Raw genomic sequence first — 26,912 nt, forward strand, 5'->3', positions numbered from 1 at the left:
TACACCCATCTCGCACCTTCTGGGCTCCTGGAGCCCAGAGATGCAAGATGGCCCCACCCCCTTGCCAACCCCCCCCCCCCCCCCCACAAAAGCCTTTAAAAATAAAATAACTTACCCAACCACCATCAGACCTCGGAGCACACTTCCTGGAATGTACCAATTATGCATGAGGTAGTGGGGGGGATTAGTCCTTCCTCCCCCAGCCTCTTCGCATGTAATTGGTACATTCCAGGAAGTGTGCTCCGAGGCTTAATGCCTGCCAGGTAAGCCTTCCTTTTGAAAGGCTTTTCTGGGGAGGTTTGTTTAGTGTCCTGGTCTCTTCCCGGAAAGTCCGGCAGGGCATCTGGACACCTTCCCTGCAGGAAAGCGCAGATGTTGGGGAGAGGTGTCTGGACTTCAACCCGGGCACAATCGCGTTTAAGAAATGCAATTGCGCTCAGGCTAAAGTGCTGTCTGGAACCGCCCTTAAGACTGCTTTCATGCAGTATTTGCCTAGGTTCCTTCAAAAATATGATGCAAAAGCTTTCACATACATCAGGAGCATTGTGTATTCAGCTTTACAAATTATAAGCTATAATTCAGAGGGAGAGCACACGCTTGGCATTCAAGAGGTTTCAGGTTCAGTCCCAAGAAATTCAGCTGGAAAGCCATTACTAGTACTCAATGTCAACAATATTGGGCAAGAAACCTTAAAAGAAACTACACAATTCCATAATCATTTATGATATCATGAAGCTCTTACTAATAAAGCAAAAAGAAAGTCACTTGTTACTTATTACAATGCCTCCATAAATTGGAATTATATTTATTTGTATGCACTTTTCCCCCTAGGTTATGATGCAAAGTGGGTAACCATTTTAAAAATGATAGTTAAAAAGTATAAAAGGTTAAAATATTCAGATAAATGAAATGTTGTAAGGAAAGAAACAAGAATCTCAGGGATGGTTAGAAATTAACTTTTCCAGTGTATCTTTTGCAAATGGCCATATGTATAAAGCTTGCCAAAGTAACAGCTCAGTCTTGTAGTTTGACAGTCATAGATTAATGTGTAACTCATTCAAGCAAGGTTGACCATTTGTTGTTGTTGTTGTTGAATATCTTAACATCATTTCCAATTTATAGTGTTCTAGGGAAACATTGAAACTATCACACCACTTATAGTTATAACATTCAGCAAATCTCTAGTGTTGCAAAAGACATTATATTTGACCCAGTCACAGACTATTTTAAGCCTGGCTAGTTTTCAACATTCTTTAAGTTCTTACAGTGTTTACAAAGATAGTCTGGAAGATCAGGGGTCTCCATGACCTCCATGTTTTGACAATTTAGAGAGCTGGGAAAGTTAATTTGAAAAGTAATTATTTACTGCTGTAGTTCAAATAAATCCAGAAAAGTGGTTTGTTGCTATAAAATTATATTTTTAAAAGCAACTGTTTATTTTTTTTATTCTAAAAAGTAATGAAAATACAATTGATACTTTGAAACAAATATTTTTTAAAAAAAGATTTAAGTGTTTGATTGTTATGAACAGCTGGCCTGCGATGTAAAATACATTCTTCTGTCCAACTTGCTATCCATAATAAAAGGCACAGCACATCCCAGCTCTGGAATCATGACTCTCCTCCACAATTTAGTGATGTCCCACCTCGATAAAATAGGAGGAATGTTTATAAACATAACTAAAAATGACACTTATAACAGAGAAAATATGAAGTTGTCTTTTGTTAAAATATATTATAATGCCAAAGATCTGTTATTGGGGAAAAACTTTAAGCAACTAGTTACTTTAAAGGCCAAATAGTTTACATTTATTTATTTATTTATTTATTTGTTTAGTCCTGTTCCTTTGATAATTCAATAGTGATAGAAATTTAATGGATTCAGATTTCCAGCACACTGATGAGAAAGGCTCAGTGAGTGACCATGCTGGCTGGGGGATTCTGAGAGCTGCAATAAAAAAAATAACTTTTCCAAAGTCTGATTCCAGAAAATGTTTTACAATGTTTCCCTGTGAAAAATAACAATGCAACATGTTTTGATATATATGCAGTTAAATTGATATTTCACTAAATAGGTCTAGAAAGCATATGAAGCCATGTGCTTTGTTTAACTATATACACCAAGCCTGAAAAGGACACAAAGTATGCATTGTAGCTCTATTTGTTTTGTATAGCAATCTTCCACTCATAAGCTTCAGACAAGAAAATAAGGGAGGGAGGGAGAGGGGGGGAGGGAGGAAGGAAGGATGATTTGCAAATGTTTTTCACATATATGATACTTTCTCTTGTTCTCCTACTCAGCAAAATTATTAGTTGATGTTCCAAAGGACAGCTAGCAGCAGTAAGCACACATTCTTGTTGTTGCTGTTATATGCCTTCATAGAATCATAGAATCATAGAATTTTAGAGTTGGAAGAGACCTCAAGGGCCATCTAGTCCAACCCCCCGCTAAGAAGCAGGAAATCGCATTCAAAGCACCCCCGACAGATGGCCATCCAGCCTCTGCTTAAAAGCCTCCAAAGAAGGAGCCTCCACCACGGCCCGGGGGAGAGAGTTCCACTGCCGAACAGCCCTCACAGTGGGGAAGTTCTTCCTGATGTTCAGGTGGAATCTCCTTTCCTGTAGTTTGAAGCCATTGTTCCGTGTCCTAGTCTGCAGGGCAGCAGAAAATAAGCTTGCTCCCTCCTCCCTATGACTTCCCCTCACATATTTGTACATGGCTATCATGTCTCCTCTCAGCCTTCTCTTCTGCAGGCTAAACATGCCCAGCTCTTTAAGCCTCTCCTCATAGGGCTTGTTCTCCAGACCCTTAATCATTTTAGTCACCCTCCTCTGGACGCTTTCCAGCTTGTCAGCATCTCCCTTCATCTGCGGTGCCCAAAACTGGACACAGTATTCCAGGTGTGGTCTGACCAAGGCAGAATAGAGGGGGAGCATGACTTCCCTGGATCTAGACGTTATTCCCCTATTGATGCAGGCCAAAATCCCATTGGCTTTTTTAGCTGCCGCATCACATTGTAGGCTCATGTTTAACTTGTTGTCCACGAGGACTCCAAGATCTTTTTCGCACACACTGCTGTCAAGCCAGGCGTCCCCCATTCTGTATCTTTGATTTCCATTTTTTCTGCCGAAGTGAAGTATCTTGCATTTGTCCCTGTTGAACTTCATTTTGTTAGTTTCGGCCCATCTCTCTAGTCTGTCAAGATCGTTTTGAATTCTGCTCCTGTCTTCTGGAGTGTTAGCTATCCCTCCGAGTTTGGTGTCATCTGCAAACTTGATGATCGTGCCTTCTAACCCTTCGTCTAAGTCGTTAATAAAGATGTTGAACAGAACCGGGCCCAGGACGGAGCCCTGCGGCACTCCACTTGTCACTTCTTTCCATGATGAAGACGACGCATTGGTGAGCACCCTTTGGGTTCGTTCGCTTAGCCAATTACAGATCCACCTAACCGTAGTTTTGTCTAGCCCACATTTTACTAGTTTGTTTGCCAGAAGGTCGTGGGGGACTTTGTCGAAGGCCTTACTGAAATCTAGATATGCTACATCCACGGCATTCCCTGTATCGACCCAACTCGTAACTCTATCGAAAAAAGAGATCAGATTAGTCTGGCATGACTTGTTTTTGGTAAATCCGTGTTGACTATTAGCAATGACCGCATTTGTTTCTAAGTGTTTGCAGACCACTTCCTTAATGATCTTTTCCAGAATCTTGCCTGGTATTGATGTGAGGCTGACCGGACGGTAATTGTTTGGGTCGTTCTTTTTTCCCTTCTTGAAGATAGGGACCACATTCGCCCTCCTCCAATCTGCTGGGACTTCTCCTGTTCTCCAAGAACTCTCGAAGATGATTGCCAGTGGTTCTGAAATAACTTCCGCTAGTTCCTTCAATACTCTTGGATGTAGCTGATCTGGCCCTGGGGACTTGAATTCGTTTAGAGTGGCCAGGTGTTCCTGGACAACTTGTTTCCCTATTTGGGGTTGGATTTCCCCCAATCCTTCGTCCATTCCATGTTGCTGAGGTTGAAGATGGCTTTCTTTTTGTGAGAAGACCGAGGCAAAGAAGGCATTAAGCAGTTCTGCCTTTTCCCTATCCCCTGTCACCATCACCCCATCTACTCCTTGCAGTGGCCCTATCGCCTCCTTTTTCTTCCTTTTTCTACCAACATAAGCAAAAAAACCTTTTTTGTTGTTTTTTATGTCCCTGGCAAGCCTGAGCTCATTTTGCGCTTTAGCCTTGCGAACCTTTTCCCTACAGGAGTTGGCTATACGTTTGAATTCTTCTTTGGTGATTTCTCCCCTTTTCCACTTCTTGTGCATGTCACTTTTGAGCTTTAGCTCAGTTAGAAGTTCTTTGGACATCCATTCTGGCTTCTTTGCACTTGTCTTATTTTTCTTCTTTGTTGGCACTGTTTGCATTTGCGCCTTGAGTATTTCACTTTTGAAAAACTCCCATCCATCCTTAACTCCCTTGTTTTTTAATATCGGCGTCCATGGAATGCCGCTCAGTAATTCCTTCATTTTTTGGAAGTCAGCTCTCTTAAAGTCCAGAATGCGTGTTTGACTTGTCTTAGTTTCAGCATTCCTTTGTATTGCAAACTGCAGGAGCACATGGTCACTTGCCCCTAAGGATCCAACCACTTCAACTGTATTGATCAGGTCTTCCACATTTGTTAAGATTAGATCAAGAGTTGCTGATCTTTTCCTTCAAGTCTTTTCCAACTTTCTGTGACCTGAAGGTGACCTTATCATCAGGTTTTCTGGGGCTGCAATTGAATGACTCACCCCCTAGGATTATGTTTTTCACTGTCCACATATAGTTAGGCTTTCCAGATCTGACAGATATACTCAGATGATTTAAGGGTGAGGTGAAAAAAATACACAAAGATTACAACACCACTTTTGTGAGACCTTTATGCATGCTTCCCATGGGTTTAATTATATACAACAGTGACTCCAAATGTTAAGTTTCTAAGAGTTTGTTTTGGTTTTTGAAGAAGACTGCCCAAGGCAGAGGCAGGCAGTAGGCCAGGGAACAGAATACTCCCCCATCTCCTGATGTACTGGCAAAACTTGCTTGCAATATGGTTATGGCAGTATGCCTGACTACCACACAGCTACTGGTACTTGTTTGTTTTATTTTAGTTGAGGCAAGTGTTTATCAAGAACTAGAATTATGTGAATTTCAACATCTACAAGTACTGTATATTTGGAGACTGGCCTGTCTAGCTTTCCAGAAGGCCAGATGAGTTGAGTTGAAGGCAAAATCAGCAGCTTTATTCTCAAATGTCAAAGAGGATGTCAGCGAAGACAGAACTCCAAAGAGCTGAAATGCCACAGTTGCAAATACATAGCATATTTATTGTTTTCAAGTTTACCTTTCTGGCTCCTGATTATTTCAGAAAGTGCCTGGTTAGGATCTGCTCTCTGGTTCCATGGTGGGAAAGTTCAACAAACTGTAATTGATTTATTTTGAAGATTGTGTCTGTTTATTGAACCACTCATGAGGGGGGTGCTATTAAAAAGGAATGTGGTGGAGCAAGCATTAATGGGCTTAAATGGGTTTTGATATCTCAGCTCCAGTTAATACAATGGGTGTCTGTCCATAAGAACAAAGAGGTGCTTAAGGTGTTGAACATTTCAATGGGAGCCACAGGAATGGGTCTGGTTGGGTGACACGAATGAGGAAGCATCCTGAGGAACAAATTAGATCATATCTTGCTTGTCCACTATTGCAACCTCATTGTTTTTAATTCGATGTTTTAATACCGTGTTGTGTTTTTTCGGCTGCTGTGTATATATTATTATTGGTTTTTATTATTGTTCTTTGATGTTTCATATTTTATTTTATCATTGTTTTGTATCCGATTTTGCTGTGAGCCGCCCCGAGTCCCCTTCGGGGGAGATGGAGGCGGGATATAAATAAACTTCTTCTTCTTCTTCTTCTTCTTCTTCTTCTTCTTCTTATTATTATTATTATTATTATTATTATCATCAGGGGAGACAGAAAGCGACCAAGGCTCTTGCACAAACCCATTGTGTGTCCCCTGTGTCTTCCTGGTGCAGTGTGGGATTATTATAATTTATGTAGTGCTCGCTTCGGCAGCACATATACTAAAATTATAATTTATGTGATTATACTCTGAAGGTGTGATGGGGCAGGATTCCAGGGTAATTCATGAATAGTTACTACAGGACAAATGGAAAAGGTAATGCAAGCTTACTGTATATCCAAATGCAGCCATGTCTTATAATTCATAATTTTGGGTCTAATTTTCAATAACACTGAGAGCAATGCAATTGTTTGGAAAATAGAATTCACAATCCATAATGATAGCAGTTTAATACAGGTTGAGTATCCCTTATACTAAATGTTAAGGACCAGAAGCGTTTGTGATTTCAGATTTTGGAGAGATTTGGAATGCCTGCTTTTGCATATATGGACATAATGTAATTCCTTGTAAATGGGATCAAAGTTGAAACACAAAATTCATTTATGTTGTTTACATACCTTTTAGACACAGACTGAAGGTAATTTAATACAGTATTTCTGATAATTTTGGATTCTGAAGTACAAATGTTTTGTATTTCAGAATTCAAAATCAGTTACATACAGACACTCAAAAAATGCTGGGAATTATAGTTTGGTGCAGTGGGCTACTACTCTCTGGTAGTGAATTCCAAATCCTTCACCAAACTACAAATCTCAAAATTTCATAGAATGGAGCAATAGCACTTAAATGATATAGGTGCAGGTTGGATACTGCATATGACATCCAAAAATGTTATGTGTGAGCACCTTATTTTATTTCACTTCATTTTATTGCTATCTTTAGTATTTCGATACTGTGACTGTTTGCATACTTTTCTCTTGTGTCCACAAGTGACTGTGGATTACGCATTTGAGCTGATCCAACTCTAGTGCATTTTAAATGTTTTGTATAAATATACCCAATAAATATTTCAGATGCAGCCACTGACATTCAGATTTGATTTGCACTAAAACCCATCTAGTCACCAAAAAGCCAAATGAATGGAGGACACAGATCTTGAACACTCACTTAAAACCAAAATGACTAAACTGAGGTTCTCATATTCTAAATATGTCTTGAGATATCATGGCTTATTGGAAATGACATAATGCTCAGTAAAGTGGAGGTGATTTTTTAAAAAAAGAGGAAAATCACATTACCAATGGATTTCCATAAAGGATATAACAGCCCTGAAATTTCAAAAACTGGTTACAAAGACTTTTAGGATGCATTCATACTGTAGAATTAATACAGTTTGACACTACTTTAATTGTCATAGATTAGTGCTATGGAATTTTGTATTTACTTGCATAGAGGGAGCAGGATTGGATGGCCCTTGTATCTTCCAACTCTATGATTTTATTATTCTATCATGGGAGTTGCTGTTTTACAACATCTTTAGACTTCTCTGCCAAAGGGCACTGGCACCTCACCAAAGTACAACTCCCAGGATTCCACACCATACAGCCAAATCAGTTAATGTGGTCTCACACTGCATTAAATCTATAGCATAGATGCACCTCTTACCGATCTCTCACTTATCAGCAAATAACATGTAATGAAGTCTTTTGAAAAATCCTTGTATTATATTTACATTAGACACCATCTGCCTAGAAGAATTAGATGAAAAAACATAATAGATAATGGTCTTCTACAACAACATACCTACAAGAACTACATCAAAAGTGCTCAAAAAGGTTTACGGAGAGGGGAATATTCTGCCTCTGATATCTCCAATGCATATTAGGAGTCCCAGGCCTCATCTACAAAAGCTCTGTTCATGAAAATGGAACAGACCAACTAAGGCTGGCCTCTAGGGGGATTTTTATGCTCCACCCAAAAACTAATACAAATGGAGGCATCTACATTCTTGGGAAACCTAAGCAGAGAGAACTAAAGCAAAGGAGAGGAAAAGACAAAGCCAAGACTTCCCATGATCTCTGTACAAAAGTAAGGAATTTGTGCAAATGTAGCACAGGTTTACCTAGTAGGGAAATGAATTATAGGAACCTTTTTCTTCAATACCATATTTTTTTATTCTAAGGCACCTTCAGTTGTAAAACGCATACAAATTTTGCTTCCACCAACAGAAAAAGGTTTTCTTTATATATTTAAAAAAGCACCTGTGATTATAAGATGCACCCCATTTTTAGAGATGTTTATATGGTGTGTGTGTGTGTTGTAGAATACATTTTAATATATACAGGCCACTGAAATGGAGGAAATCATATAAGGGACAACCTCCTCAAACAACACTAGGATGCATTTACATTGTATAAATAATTCAGTTTGACACTAGTTTAACTGCCATGACTCAATGCTATGGAATCATGAGAACAAAGATTGATGATAAAGCTTCAGTGGAGACACTTTTTCACCACTTACAGGAGTGAATTTTCCTTCCGAGAGGTAATTTCCTCTCACTTCGTTGTCTCACCCTCGTTTATTACTAGGAGTCATATGTAAATTGGATGTTTGTAACTTGGGGACTGCCTGTAGATAAATTATGGTACTATATATAATTGGCTTGGGCTCTGTTTATCTGGACTTATCTGGGGGGGTTCAAAAAGGGGAAAAATTGCTGACTGTAAAGAATCAAACTGTCAGATCAGGACACTTGATAAATATGATGAACACCACAGCTAAATCATGAAGCTGTACATGTATTGCTCTAGGTTGCATAAAGCATACTTCACTGCTCTAGGTAGTATAATTAATCCAGAAACTTGTTAGACAGATCCACACTTTATAAAGCTGTAATTTGTCTTAAGCTCTAGGCATTTTATGTAGTTAAGTGTTACAACAGCTTCTGAAAGCCAGACTTCAGGGACTGGTGACTGGTAAGCTATGTTTCATTGGCACAATGAATATATTGCACGAGAATTCAGAAATTTGATTCATCATAAGAAGGTCTAGGAATGTGTCTTTATATGTCAACATTATATGATGCCTAGAGTGAAAAAGCTATGCAATCTCTAATTGCTCAAATGAGAAGAAACCATGGATTTTTTTTATGTTGCATTTAAAACAAATGCATTCAGTGTTGAAGAGGGATCAAGAGGGATGAGAAACAGTACAGTACAGAAATGAGAAACAGGAGCTTGCTTCCTATCCTCTTCTAAACATTTCCTTCTAATTTTAACATCTCTACTGCCAAGGTCTTCAAGGATTTCAGAAGCACTTTCCTACCATGTCCATAGGTTTCTTGATTTTTTTAAATGAAAGAATGCAATTGGCACAAAACATGTTAGATGGAAGCAATCGCATTCCAGTTCAACATGAATGACTTACATTTTTTTTTAAAATGAAAACAAAACTGATATACAACACAGATCCCACCAGCAGGGAATAGTATTAGTTAAAATAGGACTGGAACTTTCAGCATTATTTTGTATTGTTCAACCATTGAGACCCTAAATTCTATATGTATTTAGAAACAGTACAGTTGGTTATCCCTGATCTCAAATACTTGGGACTAGAAGCGTTTTGGATTTTGGGATATCTATATTTGCGTGCATGCATGTAATGATATTCGTACATTGGAGATGGGAACCAGATTCATTTATGTTTCATATACTGTATACTTCAGACACATAGCTGCTATTGAAGGGGCAAAGATGTAAAAATACCTCTTAATCCAAAGTCAAAAGTAGGAGGCCTCTTTTCTGTGGAGAGGGCGTGGAAAGACACCATGAAAGTTGATCTTCAAACTATTTATTGCGAGCTTAGCAATAACGACAAAAACATGCATACATCTGTGCAATCAATAAAAGATTTGTCACACTTGCAAATGGTTGCAAGGGTTTTTATCACTTCTACAGAAAATAGTAAGCATATCTTTATTGGCTTACAAAGATCATTTACTCTATTCGTCTAATGTTGGCTACATCACAAACATCTTAACCATCATGCAATTCCATTGGTTTTCTATGCTGTAACAACATGTGACTCTTTAAACAACGGTGCTTTTTATGTTATTGACCCTGATCTCAGTACCTGCTTATCTTCCTGTTGCTGCAAGTATAGGTTCGAGTCCGTATGGGAATCCTAGGGAGTAGCGGGTAACCGGTTCTGACTTGATATATTGTTATTATTAAAAGTAACTTCTTTTTCTCTGGAACAACTCTTTTCCCAAACATCAGCATTTTCTCTCAAGCGCATGCCTTTCTCAAACATAGGCCTTTTGCAACTTAGGTCAATCAAAACATATGGGACTTATAGTCATTGGAAGTATCTTTGAAAATTCTCTTTTTAAACCCACGTCCCCCTCACTATACAATGCAGTTTGAAACTCACCTGGAAAACTGTGTCTAGTTTTGGGCACCACAATTCAAGAGAGATGTTGACAAGCTGGAATGTGTCCATAGGAGGGCGACTAAAATGATCAAAGGTCTGGAGACCATGAATCCCTATGAGGAATGTCTTACAGCTGGGTATATTTAACTGCAGAAGAGAAGATTGAAAGGAATTTTTTATCCTGTCAGAAGCAACTTGAGAACATACTGCAAGATGCTTCTGGTGTGAGAGAATTGGCTGTCTACAGAGACGTTGCCCAGGGGACACCCGAATGTGTTTGCTGGGAGGCTTCTCTCATGTCTCATGTCCCCGCAAGCTAGAGCTGACAGACAGGAACTCACCTCATCTCACGGATTCAAACCGGCAACCTTGTCAGCAATCCAACCTTCAGGTCAGCAGTTCAGACGGCACAAGGGTTTAACCCATTGTGCCACCCCAATGATAGCCATGTATAAATATGTGAAAGGCTGTGATAAGGAAGAAGCTTGTTTTTGGTGGCCTTGGAGACTAGGACTCGGAGCAATGGATTCAAATTACAAGAAAGGAGATTCCACCGGAGCATTAGGAAGAAATTCCTGTGAGAACTGTACAACAGTGGAACTCTGCCTTCTTTGGAGGCTTTTAAACGGAGGCTGGGTGGCCATTTGTCATGGGTGCTTTGATTGTTCTTTTCCTGCATGGCAGGGGGTTGGACTGGATGGCCCATGTGGTCTCTTCCAATGCTATGATTCATATGTGTGTGTTTATTTGTTCAGTTACTTCGCGGTCAAGTCAGTCACTTCAAGGATAACATTAATCTTGCCCTTGGTCAGCCCCTTTTCCTTTCTCCTTCGATTTTCCCCAGCATTATTATCTTCTCCAAGCTTTCCTGTCTTCTCATTATGTGGCCAAAGTATTTCATCTTTGACTCTAATATCCTTCCCTCCAGTGAGCAGTCGGGCATTATTTCCTGGAGAATGGACTGGTTGGATCTTCTTGCAGTCCAAGGCACTCTCCGAATTTTCCTCCAACACCACAGTTCAAAAGTGTCTATCTTTCTTCACTCAGGCTCCTCGGCTCCTCCTTGCTTTCAGCCATCCAAGTGGTATCATCTGCATATCTAAGATTGTTAATGTTTCTTTGAACGAGACTCCTGTAATGCAGCTTAACTGCATTATATAAATCTCTACAGCAGGCATGGGGAAAACTTTGGCCCTCCAGGTGTTTTGGACTTCCACAATTCCTAATAAGCTACTGGCTGGGTTGCTGTGAGTTTCCCCGCGCTGTCGGGTCATGTTCCAAAAGCACTCTCTCCTGGTGTTTTACCTACATCTATGGCAGGCATCCTCAGAGGTTGTGAGGTGCTGAAAACTAGGCCAGTGGGGTTTATATATCTGTGGAATATCCAGGGTGGGAGGAAGAACTCTTCTCTGCCTGAGGCAAATGTGAATGTTGCAATTAATCACCTTGATTGGCATTGAAAAGCCTTGCAGCTTCAAAGCCTGGCTGATTCCTGCCTGGGGGAATCCTTTGTTGGGAGCTGTTAACTGGCCCTGATCTGGAATTCCTCTGTTTTCTGAGTGTTGCTCTTTATTTACTGTCTTGAGGTTATAAGATATTGCATATGGACATTTGCCTTGCCCCCAGTGGAATATGTTCACTGTGCCTGACTAGTAGGTGTGGCTTGAGTATGTTTTAATGTATTATATGTTTCATGATTTTATGTCTATATGTTTTTAATGTATTTATGTGATTATGTGATTGTCTCCATGTAAGCCACCCCAAGTCCCTTTGGGGAGATGGGGTGGGATATAAAAATAAAGTTATTATTATTATTATTATTATTGATTTCAACGTTCTTTTTAAACTGGTAGCCAGATTTTGTTCATTTTCATAGTTTCCTCCTTCCTGTTGAAACTGTCCACATGCGTGTGGATTTCAATGGCTTCTCTGCATAGCCTGACATGGTGGTTGTGAGAGTGGTCCTGCATTTCCGTGTTCTCAAATAATATGCTGTGTCCAAGTTGGTTCATCAAGTGCTTTGCTATGGCTAACTTCTCTGGTTGAATTGTGGGAGTTGAACGTCCAAAACAGCTGGAGAGCCGAAGTTTGCTCATGTCTGCTCTACACTGACCATATCATGCAGTTTTTAAACGTCCTGGTAGATTGGGCCTACAACCTCTGTAGTTGCCATGACAACGGCTTCCATTCCTTTCACGTTCCATTCATGCTCACGCAGCGCTTTCCCCGTCACGTGATCACCGCCGTGTCTGTGTTTCCCCCCTGTCCTCCCTCCTCCCCTCCACCACCATCCACTTCCGGGTGGGTGTGGGGCTCTCTCTCGTCCTGCCGCCCTGAGGCGACGGCGTGAGTCGTGCCTGTAGAAGAGGCGGGGAAAAAGTGAAGGGGAGGCGGCGTTTCCTCCTCCAATCAACATGGCGGCGCGCAGGGCGGGTGGTGGCCGTGGCGCTCGAGGTAGCAGCGCCTTCTCCAGCGGGAGCCGCGCTTGAGGGGAACCCGGGAGGAGCCGGAGCTGGAGCCGCTGCCGCCATGGAGAGCGAGGAGGAGCAGCACACGACGACGCTGCTCTGCATGGGCTTCTCGGACGCGGCCGCCATTCGCAGGGCGCTGCGCTTGGCCAAGAACGACATCAACGAGGCCGTAGCGCTGCTCACCAACGAGCGGCCCGGCCTGCACTACGAACCCATGGACAGCGGGGGAGGAGGTGGAGGAGGCGGAGGCACCAACAGCAGCAACACCACCACCCCCACCCCGGGCGGGAATAGCGGGCCCGGAGGAGACGGCGACGGAGGAGGCGGCGGCACTAGCACCAGCACCACGGGCTTCGACCCGCCCCCCGCCTACCATGAGGTGGTGGAAAACGAGGTACCTCCTTCGCCTCAGCCAGGGCCCCCTCTGCACCTTCCTTTTCAGACCGTTTCAAACCGCTGTTGAATGAAAGACGTGTATTCGCCATACAGAGGAAATCCGATTTGAGGCCTGCTTGGGTGGCGGTTGCACCAACCACAAAAAGCATGCTTGAGGTCTGGCCTAGCATTCAGTGTAGATGGGGGGCCCTGCCCCCTTGGGTTCCCTGCCTTGTTTCCTGAATTAAGGCAAGCCAGGCCTACAGAATCAAAGGTTGTAAACCAGGCATGGGCAAACTTCGGCCCTCCAGGTGTTTTGGACTTTATTTACTATATTTCTACTCTGCTCTGTCACCCCAAAGGGAACTCAAAGCAGCTTATGGTTTGGCCACTTCAGTAAAGGTAAAGGTTTTCCCTGACATTAAGTATAGTAGTGTCCAACTCTGGGGTTAGTGGTCATCACTGTTTCTAAGCCGAAGAGTCGTCATTGTCCATAGACTCCTCCAAGGTCATATGGCCGGCATGACTGCATGGAGCACCGTTATCTTCCTGCCTGAGCGGTACCTATTGATTTGTTCCCATTTGCATGTTTTCAAACTGCTAGGTTGGCAGAAGCTGGGGCTAACAGCGAGAGTTCACCCCACTCCCTGGATTCGAACCGCCGACCTTTTGGTCAGCAAGTTCAGCACCTCAGCGGTTTAAACCGCTGCACCACCGGGGGCTCCAGCTACTTCAGTGCCACATTGCAAATACACAGTGTATAAACATTATACAATACTAATTTGTTTATTGTATCAGAAGTGAACCGAGGGTACACTTGTCCTGTATTTAAAAACACAAAGTTAAAAGCTTGGCATTATACTAAATGTCTTTTGAGCAGTAGCTGGGCACTTGGAGTGCCTCTGGTGTTGCTATAAGAAGGTCCTCCACTGTGCACGTGACAGGGCTCAGACTTAATTATAATAGATGGTCTGTGGTTTGCTCTTCTCCACAGTCACATGTCGTGGACTCCACTTTGTGGCCCCATTTCTTAAAGTTGGCTCTGCATCTCGTGGTGCCAGAACGCGGTCTGTTCAGTGCCTTCCAAACCACCCAGCCTTCTGTGTGCCCAGGAGGGAGTCTCTAATTCAGTCTCAACCATGATTTTAGGTTTTGGGTTTTAGCCTGCCACTTTTGTATTCTCGCTTGCTGAGGTGTTCTTGCGAGTATCTCTGTAGATTTTAGAAAACTATTTCTTGATTTAAGGCATTGGCATGATGTCTGATATCCGAACAGAGAATGGGCCAGAGATGTAACTGTCTTGGTCCTTTCATTATTGGCTGCTACTTCCCGGCGGATGTCAGATGGTGCAGTTCCAGCTAAACAGTATAATTTCTCCAGTGATGTGGAGCGTAGACATCCTGTGATAATGCACTATGCCTCATTAAGAGTCACATCTACTTTTTTAACATGGTGAGATGTGTTCAATAGTAGGGTAGCAAAGCGCAAGGGCAGATGTCTTCACTGTATCTGGTTGTGATCCCCGGGTTGTGCTGGTCAGCTTTTGAATGATATTGTTTCTAGCACACACTTTTTGCTTGATATTCAAGCAGTGCTTCTTGTATTCTGCGACTTGCAGCATACAATACAAATCAAAGCACATTTATTTAACATAAAATACAAGACAAAAATCGCACAAAGCATAATAACATCAAAGAATAATATATAAATAAATAATAAGCATTAAAAACATGTAAAAAAAACCAATTACAATTATTGTGGAGACTCATCAGTTAAATAGTATATTTCGCTAAGTTCAGTCATCAGTGATAAACATGAACCAGCAAGAAAATTAAGAGAAATCTCCACAAAATTAAGTAAATCTGAAAACAAAAATATTTATTTATTTTAAAATATTTATTTTATTTATATCCCGCCCATTTCACCCCGAAGAGGACTCAGGGCAGCTCCCAACAAAGGCGCAATTTGGTGCCTTGAACACATATCAACATAAAACAACATATCCTTTAATCACATCATTAAAACATATCAATTGAAACAATTGCTCAAAATCACACAATCTGAAAACATGTCAAGAGCCATTCCAATTTTCATCTGTAACTGTTCATTATTACACTGAGATATCAATTGTTGCATTGGGAATCACTGTGCAAACACTTGGTCCCACAACTAGGATTTAACCTTCTTCCTGAAGGTCAGGATGGAGGGGGTCGGGGATTTCCATAGCCAAGGGGCCACCATCGAGAAAGCCCTGTCTCTTGTTCTCACCAATCGCACCTGCAAAGTGAGTGGAATCGAGAGCAGGGCCTCCACGGACGATCTTAATCTCCGAGAGGGTTCATAGGAGGAGATATGTTCGGGCAGGTAAGCAGGGCCAGAACCGTTTAGGGCTTTGTAGGCTAAAGCCAGTATTTTGAATTATAGCAGACAGGCAGCCAGTGGAGCTGGTGCTGCTGGCGAGTTATGTGCTCCCTGTACACAGCTCCAGTTAGAAACCTGGCTATTGCCGTTGGACTACTTGAAGCTTCCGAACAGTCTTCAAAGGCAACCCCACATAGAGTGTGTTGCAGTGGTCTATTCGGGATGTAACAAGAGCGTGGACCGCTGTGGTCATACATGACTTCCCGGTAGGCTGTTAGGAATTGTGGGAGTTGAAGTCCAAACACCTGGAGTGCCAAAGTTTGCCCATGCCTGTTGTAATGTGAGATAAGCAAAGGCTACATACTTGGTTGACAATGGATTTGACTTGAGTCCTCACCACGGCTGTCATATAATTCAGGCCCCTGCCACACAGCTGAATAAAATCCTACATTATCTGCTTTGAACTGGAATACATGGCAGTGTGAACTGAAGCCCCTTCTAGGCAGGCCCTATATCCCATATTCTGATCCCAGGTTTGCTGCTTTGAACTGGTTTATATGAGTCCGCACTGCCAGATAATCTGGGATAAACAGAAAACCTAGGATCAGATCCTGGGATATAGGGCCTGTTTGGAAGGGCCCCTAGAATGAACAAGGATTTTTCAGCACTCATTTGAGATACGAACATTTTTCTCAATTTATGTAGACATGACTTTCCAAAGAAGCAGGCAGGTTTTGGTCTTGGTAAGACCTGTCCAGTAATTTTTTGAATCACTAGAGCAGTGGTTCTCAACCTGTGGGTCCCTAGGTGTTTTGGCCTACAACTCCCAGAAGTCCCAGACAGATTACTGTTAGGATTTCTAGGGGTTGAAGGACAAAACATCTGGGGACCCACAGGTTAAGAACCACAGCACTAGAGTTTGACTGTTAGGCCCCTTTCACACAGCTGTATAAAATCCATATTGAATTGGACTATATGGCAGTGTGGACTCAGATAATCCAGTTCAAAGCTGATATTGTGGATTATCTGACTTGATATTCTGGGTTATATGGCTGTGGGGAAGGCCCCTCAATCTCCTATGTTTATCCTAGCTTAACAGAAGAAAGATAGCCTCAAGGTGAGAAATAGCTACTTCATTCCTGTGTCTTGGCTGGGCTTCAGTGGTGAAGAGTTATACACCAAGTTATTTCTTCATTTATGTCTCTAATGTGACTTAATTAGTTGTTTATTATTTGTGCCTACACTGCATTCTGATTTTCTTGCATTTATTTTAAAAGCTTTCTTACCATTTTGTGCCAAGAAATGGCAAAATCAAATCGTTCAGATGAAATTTTGGTTTTGATAAATTTCACACTTTTTTGGTTAATAGTTGGATTACCTTGTCACAAAGAGGATGGCAGGCCCAAGGGCATACTTGAACTAGAACCCTACTCCACATGTTCTCAGTATGAATGTGTTCATTGGGGGATGGGGGATTTCAGAATCATCATGATATTATTTGAATTCTGTATTTGTTTCTTATAATGTGCCCAGAAAGTTTGCTCAGTTTTGTCAAGCATGTTACTACTTCTTAAGCTTCTACTTTTTGTTTATTGTTGCTATGTTTTATTTTGTGTGTGCGTGCAAACTTACATATATAAATTCAGTAGCATTTTGTATTGGAAGACTGTTTCTAAGCATATCTGAGGAAGTGTACTTGTTACCATCCTGTTTTACTTTTGATGGTTGAGGTATTTGGAGAAGAGACTCCACACACAGTTGGCCAGATCCATCCAGGGAGAGTAGATTCTGGAAGTACTTTGAAATAAGACCATTTAGGCCATCAACAGGGCAGCCATATGGATCATAGTGTCCAATGTATAATGTACCCAGCTGTAATCCTGATAGAAGAAAAGAAGCATTTTCTTGCTTTTGTCCTGATTCTTAAAAAGCAATGTACATTCTGTTATAACTGGGAGAGATTAAAATCTCATTGGTACCAGGGCTTCTTTAAATGTTTAGCCACTTGAGTCCCTATAGGGAGAAAGGTGGGATAAAAATAAATACATAAATGTTTGGCACAGTCAGGGAGGTGGAAGTAAGGGGCAGAGAGAACTTTGGATCCTGTGGATCCACACACCATGTCCTTGAGCCTTCCTTTCATATTGGCATTAGACAGGTGTGGGAACAGATGGGGAGCAAAGAGTAGTTGGGTTACATTCTTGAAAGAGAATTTTCAGTTGGTATTATGCTTTTGGGGGTACCATGTGAGAAAACAGGATTGTAGTACCTTTTATTCCTTTAGGTATTCTTAAATGGCCTAGTGTGAAAGCCAGTGAATTAAATGGCTAGTGGTTTGAATGTCAGAGTAGGGCTCTGGATATGAACGTCCTGCTCAAGCATGAAAACCCATTCGGTGATCTTGTGCAAGTCACAGATTAAGAAAAAGGCAATGACAAACCTTCTCTTAATAAATATTTCCAAGAATACACTATGATAGTGCTGCTATACGTCAGTTGACACGTAGCAAGAATAAATTAACTGCTGCTGTCCAGAATAGAATGACACATTTTCTCTTAGAATGAACTGTTTCTCCTTTGTCAAGACTTTTGAGGATATTAACCCTGCTGTCTATTAAATATTTGATATATTTAATATATTCAAAGTTAATAAAGTTAAACAAAAGTTATTAGAACATTTTAAAATATGCTATATTTACAGCAAATTATATATTTAAAATAAAATAACTGAAGGCAACTTGCCAGTCTTTGCTAAAACTGGCAAACAGTTCAGTCAGTTAGTAATTACAGTCATTAGTAATTACAATACTAATTATACTGCAGTCATACGAATATTCAGAAGCTTTTTATGGCTAGAAGAAAATTCAGCCTAGCTTTTGCCTGAATAGATAGGTATTGTACTATACATTTTGTACATGTAGCATTTCTCTTACATTGTGAATCATACTGGATTATTTCATGGAATACGTGAGTGTAGATGGTTTGTCTGCCATTGTTCTAGATCAGTGATGGAGAACCTATGACACGCGTGTCAGCTCTGACACGCCTAGCCATTTTTGCTGACACGCGGCCACAATCGGTCGCATACAGAGGGGAATTGGGTCCAAGTTTGCCCAGGCCTCGTGTAGATAGATGCGCCCTAAAAGGAAGGGGAGTGAGCAGCTGTCAGGCTCCAGCTGCCCCTCCTTTCTGCCTCGAAGGCTCCGCCCACTTCCTCTTCCTCCTCCCCCCCCCTCACTCAGAGGATGTGGGCTGTGCGCGGAGCAGCCGCGCAGCTTTTGCTGTCGCTGCAAGCACCAGGCGGCAGAGGCTGCTCTGCCTCGCGAGCCTATCAGTGTGCTCGCTTGGCTCCAATTGGCTGCCCGGGCTTTCACGAAGGGAGGGGGGCTGGTGATTGCAGCGACGCGCAGCAGCCCCAGCAACATGGCGAGCCAATCTCACTCGCTCAGCTATGTTGGCAGCAACTTTTTGCGGCAGAGGATAGTGTTAGCCATGCGGTGAAGGTCCGCAAGATTCGGGCCAAGGAGGACAACCTGGGACTCCGAGGTGCGTGTTCTGGGCGAGGCGGTGGTTGGTGGGGGAAGGAAGGAAGGCAGGAAAACAGGAGGATTGGCAGATGGGTTGCATTCCCTTGGATTCTAGGCAGCAGTGACATCACCAGGATCCCCTGTTTCACCCTCCTATTAATCACCTAATGGTAGAAAATAGTTTTTGTTTTATTAAATACAGTTACAGTAGAGTCTCACTTATCCAACATTCATTTATCCAATGTTCTGGATTATCCAACATAGTTTGCCTCCCGTCTGGATCCACAGCTGTTTCTCTAGGCAGCAAGGACTGAACTTTTTACTGATTTACTATTTAACAATGTTGTTACTGTAAGTTCATTTTATGCAATTCTATCTTTATTTGTAGTCAGTGTGTTAGTAGCCAGTGTTTTTGTAGGCAATGTTTTCAATACATTGCGATGTTTTGGTGCTAAATTAGTAAATACAGTAATTACTACATAACGTTACCGTATATTGAACTGCTTTTTCTGTCAATTTGTGGTAAAACATGATGTTTTGATACTTAATTTGGAAAATCATAACGTAATTTGACGTTTAATAGGCTTTTCCTTAATCCCTCCTTATTATCCAACATTTTCACTTATCCAACGTTTTGCCAGCCCATTTATGTTGGGTAAGTGAGACTCTACTGTATATATTACAATTATACATTTTTGTTATTTAAACTATACATATTGCGAAATTATGTTTTTTTTCTCTCGAAGTGACACACCACCCAAGTCATGCTAGGTTTTTTGGCGAATTTTGACACACCAAGCGCCAAAGGTTGCCCATCACTGTTCTAGATTAACTTTATTTGTTTCTGTAATCTTTTAGAATGGATGTATTATTGTTTGTTTCCTCATTCTGCAATAAGAGTAGTGAGAAAACAAAACCCCATAGAGTACATGGCTCCATCAAGAGATTTTGTTAGCCTTTTAGCTGGAATTTCATCCATAGACATCTTCTTTAGTGTGCATTAATGGTAATCTAATACCTCTGTTAAGAGTAATGAAATTTAATTATTGTTGATTAATGATGATTCTCTTCAACCTTAATAAATATAGTTGGCTGACCACATTTATTCGTTTCACACTTGCGATTTTGATTGTTCACATGTTTGTACCATCATACCTGCCTCCTCAGGAAATATTGGGGGGGGGGGGGGGGGGGAATCTCCACTTGCGTATGTCCAGCTCCCCAAGGTTCATTCACATGGCAGCTCCATCTTCTAGAGGTGCATGGGTGGGAAATGATCACACTGTGTACTGCACTTGGCTCCTGAAGTTGGGGTTGCCGTGTGAACATTTAAACAGTTCCTTCCTTAGGGAGTGGAGGTGCTGTTTAGGACAGTGAATGTTTGTAGGGCAGCTACATCTTTGGAATCCAGGCATGCCGTGTGTGTCTCTTTCAGCCAGTACCTCCCTTCTTTTACCCAAGTGAAACAGACACACATGGCATACAAGAAGGAGAAAACCATGTAGCACTTCATTGGCCCAGTAGGTCTGGTGTCTTCCTGTATAGGCAAAGAAGGGGAGTTCCTGGGAACAACAGACATATGGCACACAAAAAGTGGGAAAGGAGCAGATCCCACAGGGAAAGTGAAGTGGTGTAGGGCCTGTTCCTCCTCCATCTGTTTCCCCCGATACCTCATTTCCTTTACCCTGGCAAAACAGATGTACACAGCATGCAAGAAAAGGAAAAGGAGTCGGATCTACATTCTCAATGAAGTGAAAGTGGCACATGAGACCTGCTCTATCATTGTGCGTAACCCATTCCAGAACTGCAGTAGCCATGCTTCATTTACTCCAGCACGATATATTCATGCCTTTTTCACTTATACACAGGGGTAGGGAAGGCTGCATTCCTAACACATAAGGCTGCATTCCTAACACATAAGAAAGTGGGAGACAATTAAACAGACTTTCTATAACACAGACAATGAATAGAGGGATGGAATTTTTAACAATAGAAAAGTGTGTTATTTATACAAGTTGAATTGAGGTAATGGAAGCCCTTTAAGTTTTTATTGAGCACCATGTCCTTAAAGTATGCTAATCAGGTTCTCATTTGTAATAATAAAATTAGGATGTGGATGTATCATTTATTTATATATATATATATATTCTGTTCTTTTAAATAGGATGCAAAGTTTCTGAAAAAGTACACTGTCAAGTCTCCTTGCAGTGGTTTGACCCAGTTCCTCTTTTTTGTGCTCAACCCCCTGATACAGTTTACTTTTCTCTTCCCTTTCATCTTGTCCCCTTTTTACCATGACTTAGATTCAGAGTAAACTATTTTTGTGAGTCTGGGAACTAGTTGCTTCACACATAGCCAAAAAGATGGAAACTGAACAAAAGCCCACCTTGGATTTGAAAAATTTAAAATTTTAAATGTAGTAATGGGGTCAATTTAAAGAGCTGACCACCTCTTCTGGAGACTGCCAAGATGGGACAGTCATTCTTTTTTATTTGTCAGGAAAAGGAGCCTTGGGAAATTGGGATGCAGGCATTAAAAGCAGTTGAAGTGTATACTTTAGTCGTTCACCCCTACTTTGCATTGTATGCTTGTGTGCAAGGCCTGTGTTTTTTAAATTTTATGTGTATCACCAGGCAATCTTTTCAATTGTGGAGTTGCCTCCACAAAAGACTGGTCCTTTGTTTGGGTGAAGAGCAGATAATTTGCTAAACATGAAAAGTGCCTGTCAGCTGAAACGTAAATACGTATTGTAAATCTGTTCCAGTTTCATTGTTTTTATGAGATTTGTAAATACTTCAGAATGTGATAATTTGTATGAATATTTACATTTTTCCAGTAATTTGGAATATACTAAATCAAAGATATGGCTCTTGGAAAGTTACTAAGTAAGCTTAATGGCTTTGTATCGACTGATATTTGTACAAACAAAAAATGAAACCATACTTCCAGCTACTGTATTACACTAACCTTCATCTGTTCCACTTTCTTTAAATAAGAATTTTTAGTACCCCCATTATATCTCTTTTTTCCCAGATAACTGTGTCTCAGAAATATGGTATTTGAAATATTCAGTCATCTATCCAGGAACCTCTGAAGTTCTTAATCCACACTCTGTGTGGGGTTCCACCCTTTATGTAAGGATTTCACCCTTTATCAGACTGAGATTTTGCACTCAGGCAGTTTCACCAGTTCTACCAGTGATGAGGATTCCTCTCAAGCACTTTCATCAATGTGGACTCCAAATACGATATCTACCCTTGAACCCGCCAGATTTGAAGACTTCCATGGTGCTCACTACAGTTAATAAGAGTGAAGGCTTTCCTTCATCCTCACTTCTGCTATAATGCAAGGATGTCCTCCTGCCCTACCTGGTGGTATACCAGGTTTGGGTGCCATCTAAATGTTCTCAAGATACCTATGAGGATTTATGCAACTTATGTCCTCAATGGGTTATGCCTATTTCCCTATATTCAGTGCTCCCATCACAGACATCTTATCTCAGTTGAAGTTCTCAGATCAGCAGTTCTGGAAACCAAAAGTGTATAAAAATAAACTTTCTTTAAAGAAGTTCTGTATAACTTAGCATAATATTGATTACATTTAAAAATTCTGGCTCTCACATTCATCTCAGATTAGATTATACCCTTATCAACTCATCTCAAATTCCCATCTCTCATTCCAGCCTTTACCTAATGTAAACCTCTATAAACCTTTTTGAATTGTTCTCTTCTCATACCCTGGGCAAACTGAATTCACCAGCCTTATGCAAATCTTATCAACCATTCTGCCAATCAGCATTTGCTTCCAGCATTCCATTGTCCCACATTCCACCGAATGTACGGTCAATAAATCAAACAACAGTGTTGACATTCATAGGTCTTATTATTCTTTGCACAGGAACCTAATCTTGAAGTTGCTGACTTCATTGTGGTGCTCTTAGAATCCCAGCGAGCTAGCTGTAACAATGAAGCCACATGAAAGAAATAATAAATTGTTGAGAATCTTTGTAATTCTGGATAAATTCTGCACAAAATTCTAACAAAATCCTACTTCATGTGCAGGAAATAGGTTTGGTTTTTATTTTTTGCAGAAATATTCTAAGTTTAAAATATGAAGTTTTGTGCTCAGAAAATGCTGTACAGTAAGGTGGAAACGATTTGAAAGCTGTTGGTTTCAAAGAATTTAATGCAGCAGAATGAAATTTGTTAAAATTATTTATTGCTTCCTTCAAGAACAAAAGTAGTGGATAATTAGATATCTGCTGGGGGAAGCTGTGTCACATATGTATTATGGACTTTAAGCTTGGTGGCTTTCTTTTGTTGGACAATTTGGGAGGCAGAGAATTGTGTTACATTTTTCAGGGCCTTGATTTTAAGTGTCATGCTTTTAGATTGCCAGTCTTCTTGCCTTGTTTTTGGGCTTTCCATTTGGTCTCCTTGTCATCAGCTATGCTTCTGAGACCAAGAATCTAATCAGATTAACCTCCCTTTGGATATATTAGATCAGGATGTGTGATTATCCTGTTGAGCTAATCAAAAGCCTGTTCGCAAGAAGGCAGCCTAATGTCCACAGTGAGTTTCAGATCATTTGTGATCATCAGAGAAGGAGCTCTTTTATGTTCACTTTTCTCTGAAAACAAAAATAAGCACTATTACTGAAATCACTCAGATCTATCTGTTCTATTCCTGGTGCAGCCCACCTTTTGCCTTCAGAACTCAAAACTTCTGTTGCGTATATCTTCCCACACCTTGCCTCACACCTTTCCCTGGTATCCTTTTAACTTCCTTTGGTGAATTCTAATTCTCTTCCTGTTTCTGTTACCGATAGTGAAGCAACTCTGTTAGTATTATGCTAGTAGAGAGTTACACTTAATTAAATTTGTTTGAAAACATGTATGTTCAAACAAAGCTGTTATATTTTTAATATTTTCCCTTATGTGCATGAGTCGTTGTGGGTATGGCATATATCTGGAAACATTTATTTTATTGAACAGGCATGTAGAAATGTATGTTTTTATATATGAACAATAATATTATGATATACTTTCCCTATTGTAAGAAGCATTGGCAGATTCCAGTATAGGTGTTTATGTCTTCCACACTTATCCTCCACAAACTGCCTTCTGTAACCTGAATGTTTTGAATTTGATACTTCCAATCGTCCCTACCTAGAAAACTAAAGACCACATAGTACTGTATCCCCCACTCAAATAATGTACATGCAGTGCCCGAGTTACAGACATCTGACTTACAAATGGTTGATAGTTAAGAATGGTTAAGACAGCAGGAAGTGAATGAAATCTACCCCTAGGAAGGGAAATTCTCTCCTGAAAGAGTTATCATGGGGAAAAGGTGTCTCAGCAGAAGCTTTCTCACCAATTCTTGTTTCCACAATAAGCCAAATTTTTCAAAATCCAATTATGACTGGGACAGAAAGTGAGGTGGAATCTTCTGAGCACACAGCAAAATAAACACTGCAGGAATGTTAAACCTTCCCTATACTATCCAAAGTGTGTGTGTGTGTGTGGCTGGAGTTACACTTTAGTACCTCTTCTAAATTCAACTTAAGAACAAATCTCCATAACCTATCCTGTTCGTAACTTGGGGACTGCCTGTGCTGCATTACGTATTTGTGTATTCATTTATATGAAATTGCTCTGGAGAACTGCTCATGCAAGCTTCTTATTTAAGAGCATTGCATCATTCACAGTCCTTTCTAAATCGCTTTATTAATGCTTAATCCTTGTAGAGCTATTAATAATTTAAGATATAGTGCTTTATAACGCTTTTCAATGTCTTCAGAATGCCTGTGTCACATAAGAGGTTATCATCCTGCTTTTGAAATAAAGAATCTGGTTGTTTAAGTTAGTGATAAGCAAGCTTCTCCTCTTTCCTTTTTCCATGTCTTCAAAAATAGTAGAGCTGGAGGTTTCTTCCTTGGAAAATAGAGGTAAGCAGAACAGGTACCCTTGGAGCAAGAACAGCCTTCTTGAGTGTGGGCTTTCATTCTACCCTTCCACAAAATGTCTTTGCTGGGATCAATGCAGGACATTCTGCCAAATATCTTTCAAACTAATGTTTTAATTTGAACTGGGTTTGGGAGTTCCTGTTGTCTACTGTCGTTTTGAGACAACCAAGAACATCTGCCTCAAAATTATTTCTGAACCTAAGGTCACAAGAATTTCATTGCCATCTCCAGGTTTTAGACTAGATTGTTAAAGCCATGTAATTGATTACTTAGTCCATTGACTTTTCAATTGGACTATTAAGAGTGTTACAGAAACTCTACTCAATTGGGTCCCACATTCTTAAGCTCCTATCACTCACCTTCCTCTTTTATCCTAAAAGCAGTATGTGTGAAAAAGATCTTGGAGTCCTCGTGGACAACAAGTTAAACATGAGCCTACAATGTGATGCGGCAGCAAAAAAAGCCAATAGCCAATCTGGCCTGCATAAATAAGGGTATAGCGTCTAGATCCAGGGAAGTCATGCTACCCCTCTATTCTGCCTTGGTCAGGCCACACCTGGAATACTGTGTCCAATTCTGGAGAAGGAGATGTTGACAAACTGGAAAGTGTCCAGAGGAGGGCGACTAAAATGATCAAGGGTCTAGAGAACAAACCCTATGAGGAGTGGCTTAAAGAGCTGGGTATGTTTAGCCTGCAGAAGAGAAGGCTGAGAGGAGACATGATCGCCATATACAAATATATGAGGGAAAGTCATAGGGAGGAGGGAGCAAGCTTGTTTGCGGCTACCCTGGAGACTAGGACGCAGAACAATGGCTTCAGACTACAGGAAAGGAGATTCCACCTGAACATCAGGAAGAACTTCCTGACTGAGAGCTGTTCGGCAGTGGAACTCTCTGCCCCGGAGTGTGGTGGAGGCTCCTTCTTTGGAGGCTTTTAAGCAGAGGCTTGATGGCCATCTGTCGGGGGTGCTTTGATTGAGATTTTCCTGCTTCTTGCAGGGGGTTGGAAACAGCTTCCTTGGAGTAATAGAGCTGTGCATCATCAGCTTACTGATGATGTCTGATTCCAGAACTGCAGAAACCTCTTCTAGCCATTTCATGTATACGTTAAGTAACATGGGGGCAAAACAACGTGCCATGATACTACACAGGCCAGCAGCCAAAGAGTCGAATAGGAATCCCCCCAGGAACACTTTACTTTCAGTATGATTGCCCATAGAAGTTGGTGATAGTTGGCTGTATTTAGTTTGCAGAGTTTAGTGTTTCATACTAAAAAAAAAACCCAGATAGGTTAATTTATAAAAAAAATTATCAAGAGGCAATGTAAAATGAATATATGCAGACAAAATTGTTTTAAAACATAAATCAATTACATGCTAAATGCCTATGTATATTTAATCTTCTCTTTTCAAGATTTATTCACTTACGTAGTACTTCCTGTACCATGAAAAAATGGCAGTACATGTGTACCAAATCAGCACAAGCTTGTGGCTATTAATCATGAGATGGTAAATGGGCTGTGGGTTAGAAGAGTCTGAACTTTAAAGAAACTATCCAAGGTGCTGGACTCTGTCCCTTACAAATAGTTTAAGCTCTTTGAATAGTTCATTCAAATTTCAGAATAAACCATGAGCATTTTAACCACCTATTAAATTGAGAGCCACCAGCCCACCAGCTGTACTGGGAAAATGTAAGGTTTGCCAATCACCAATACCTTTTTGTGTCCATCACATTATTTTTTATTTTCCCAGGCCATTCCATGTGTTTAGAGTCATAGAATCATAGAATAGTAGAGTTGGAAGAGACCACATGGGCCATCCAGTCCAACCCCAGAGAAAAGAGTTTGTGGTGTTTTATAGTTTTCTACTGTCATAACCTCACTTCTTCT

General features: G+C 40.8%; 1 protein-coding gene across 3 annotated transcripts in view; it reads left to right on the forward strand.

Annotated features, from left to right (window-relative positions):
* The first annotated feature begins 7,840 nt into the window (after positions 1-7,840).
* The window catches only part of usp24 (ubiquitin specific peptidase 24), a 96,374-nt gene continuing 77,302 nt past the window's right edge, over positions 7,841-26,912 (forward strand). The window contains exon 1 of one of the 3 annotated variants that reach the window (XM_062978274.1): positions 7,841-7,978. In XM_062978274.1, the coding sequence (XP_062834344.1) occupies positions 7,856-7,978 (123 nt within the window). In that variant the 5' untranslated portion in view covers positions 7,841-7,855. Of the gene's footprint in view, positions 7,979-12,658; positions 13,190-26,912 lie in introns of those variants that run through there. The other 2 variants (XM_008109389.3, XM_003220151.4) reach the window with 2 other exon arrangements.

The sequence above is a fragment of the Anolis carolinensis genome, chromosome 4, assembly GCF_035594765.1.
Source record: "Anolis carolinensis isolate JA03-04 chromosome 4, rAnoCar3.1.pri, whole genome shotgun sequence".
NCBI lineage: Eukaryota > Metazoa > Chordata > Lepidosauria > Squamata > Dactyloidae > Anolis > Anolis carolinensis.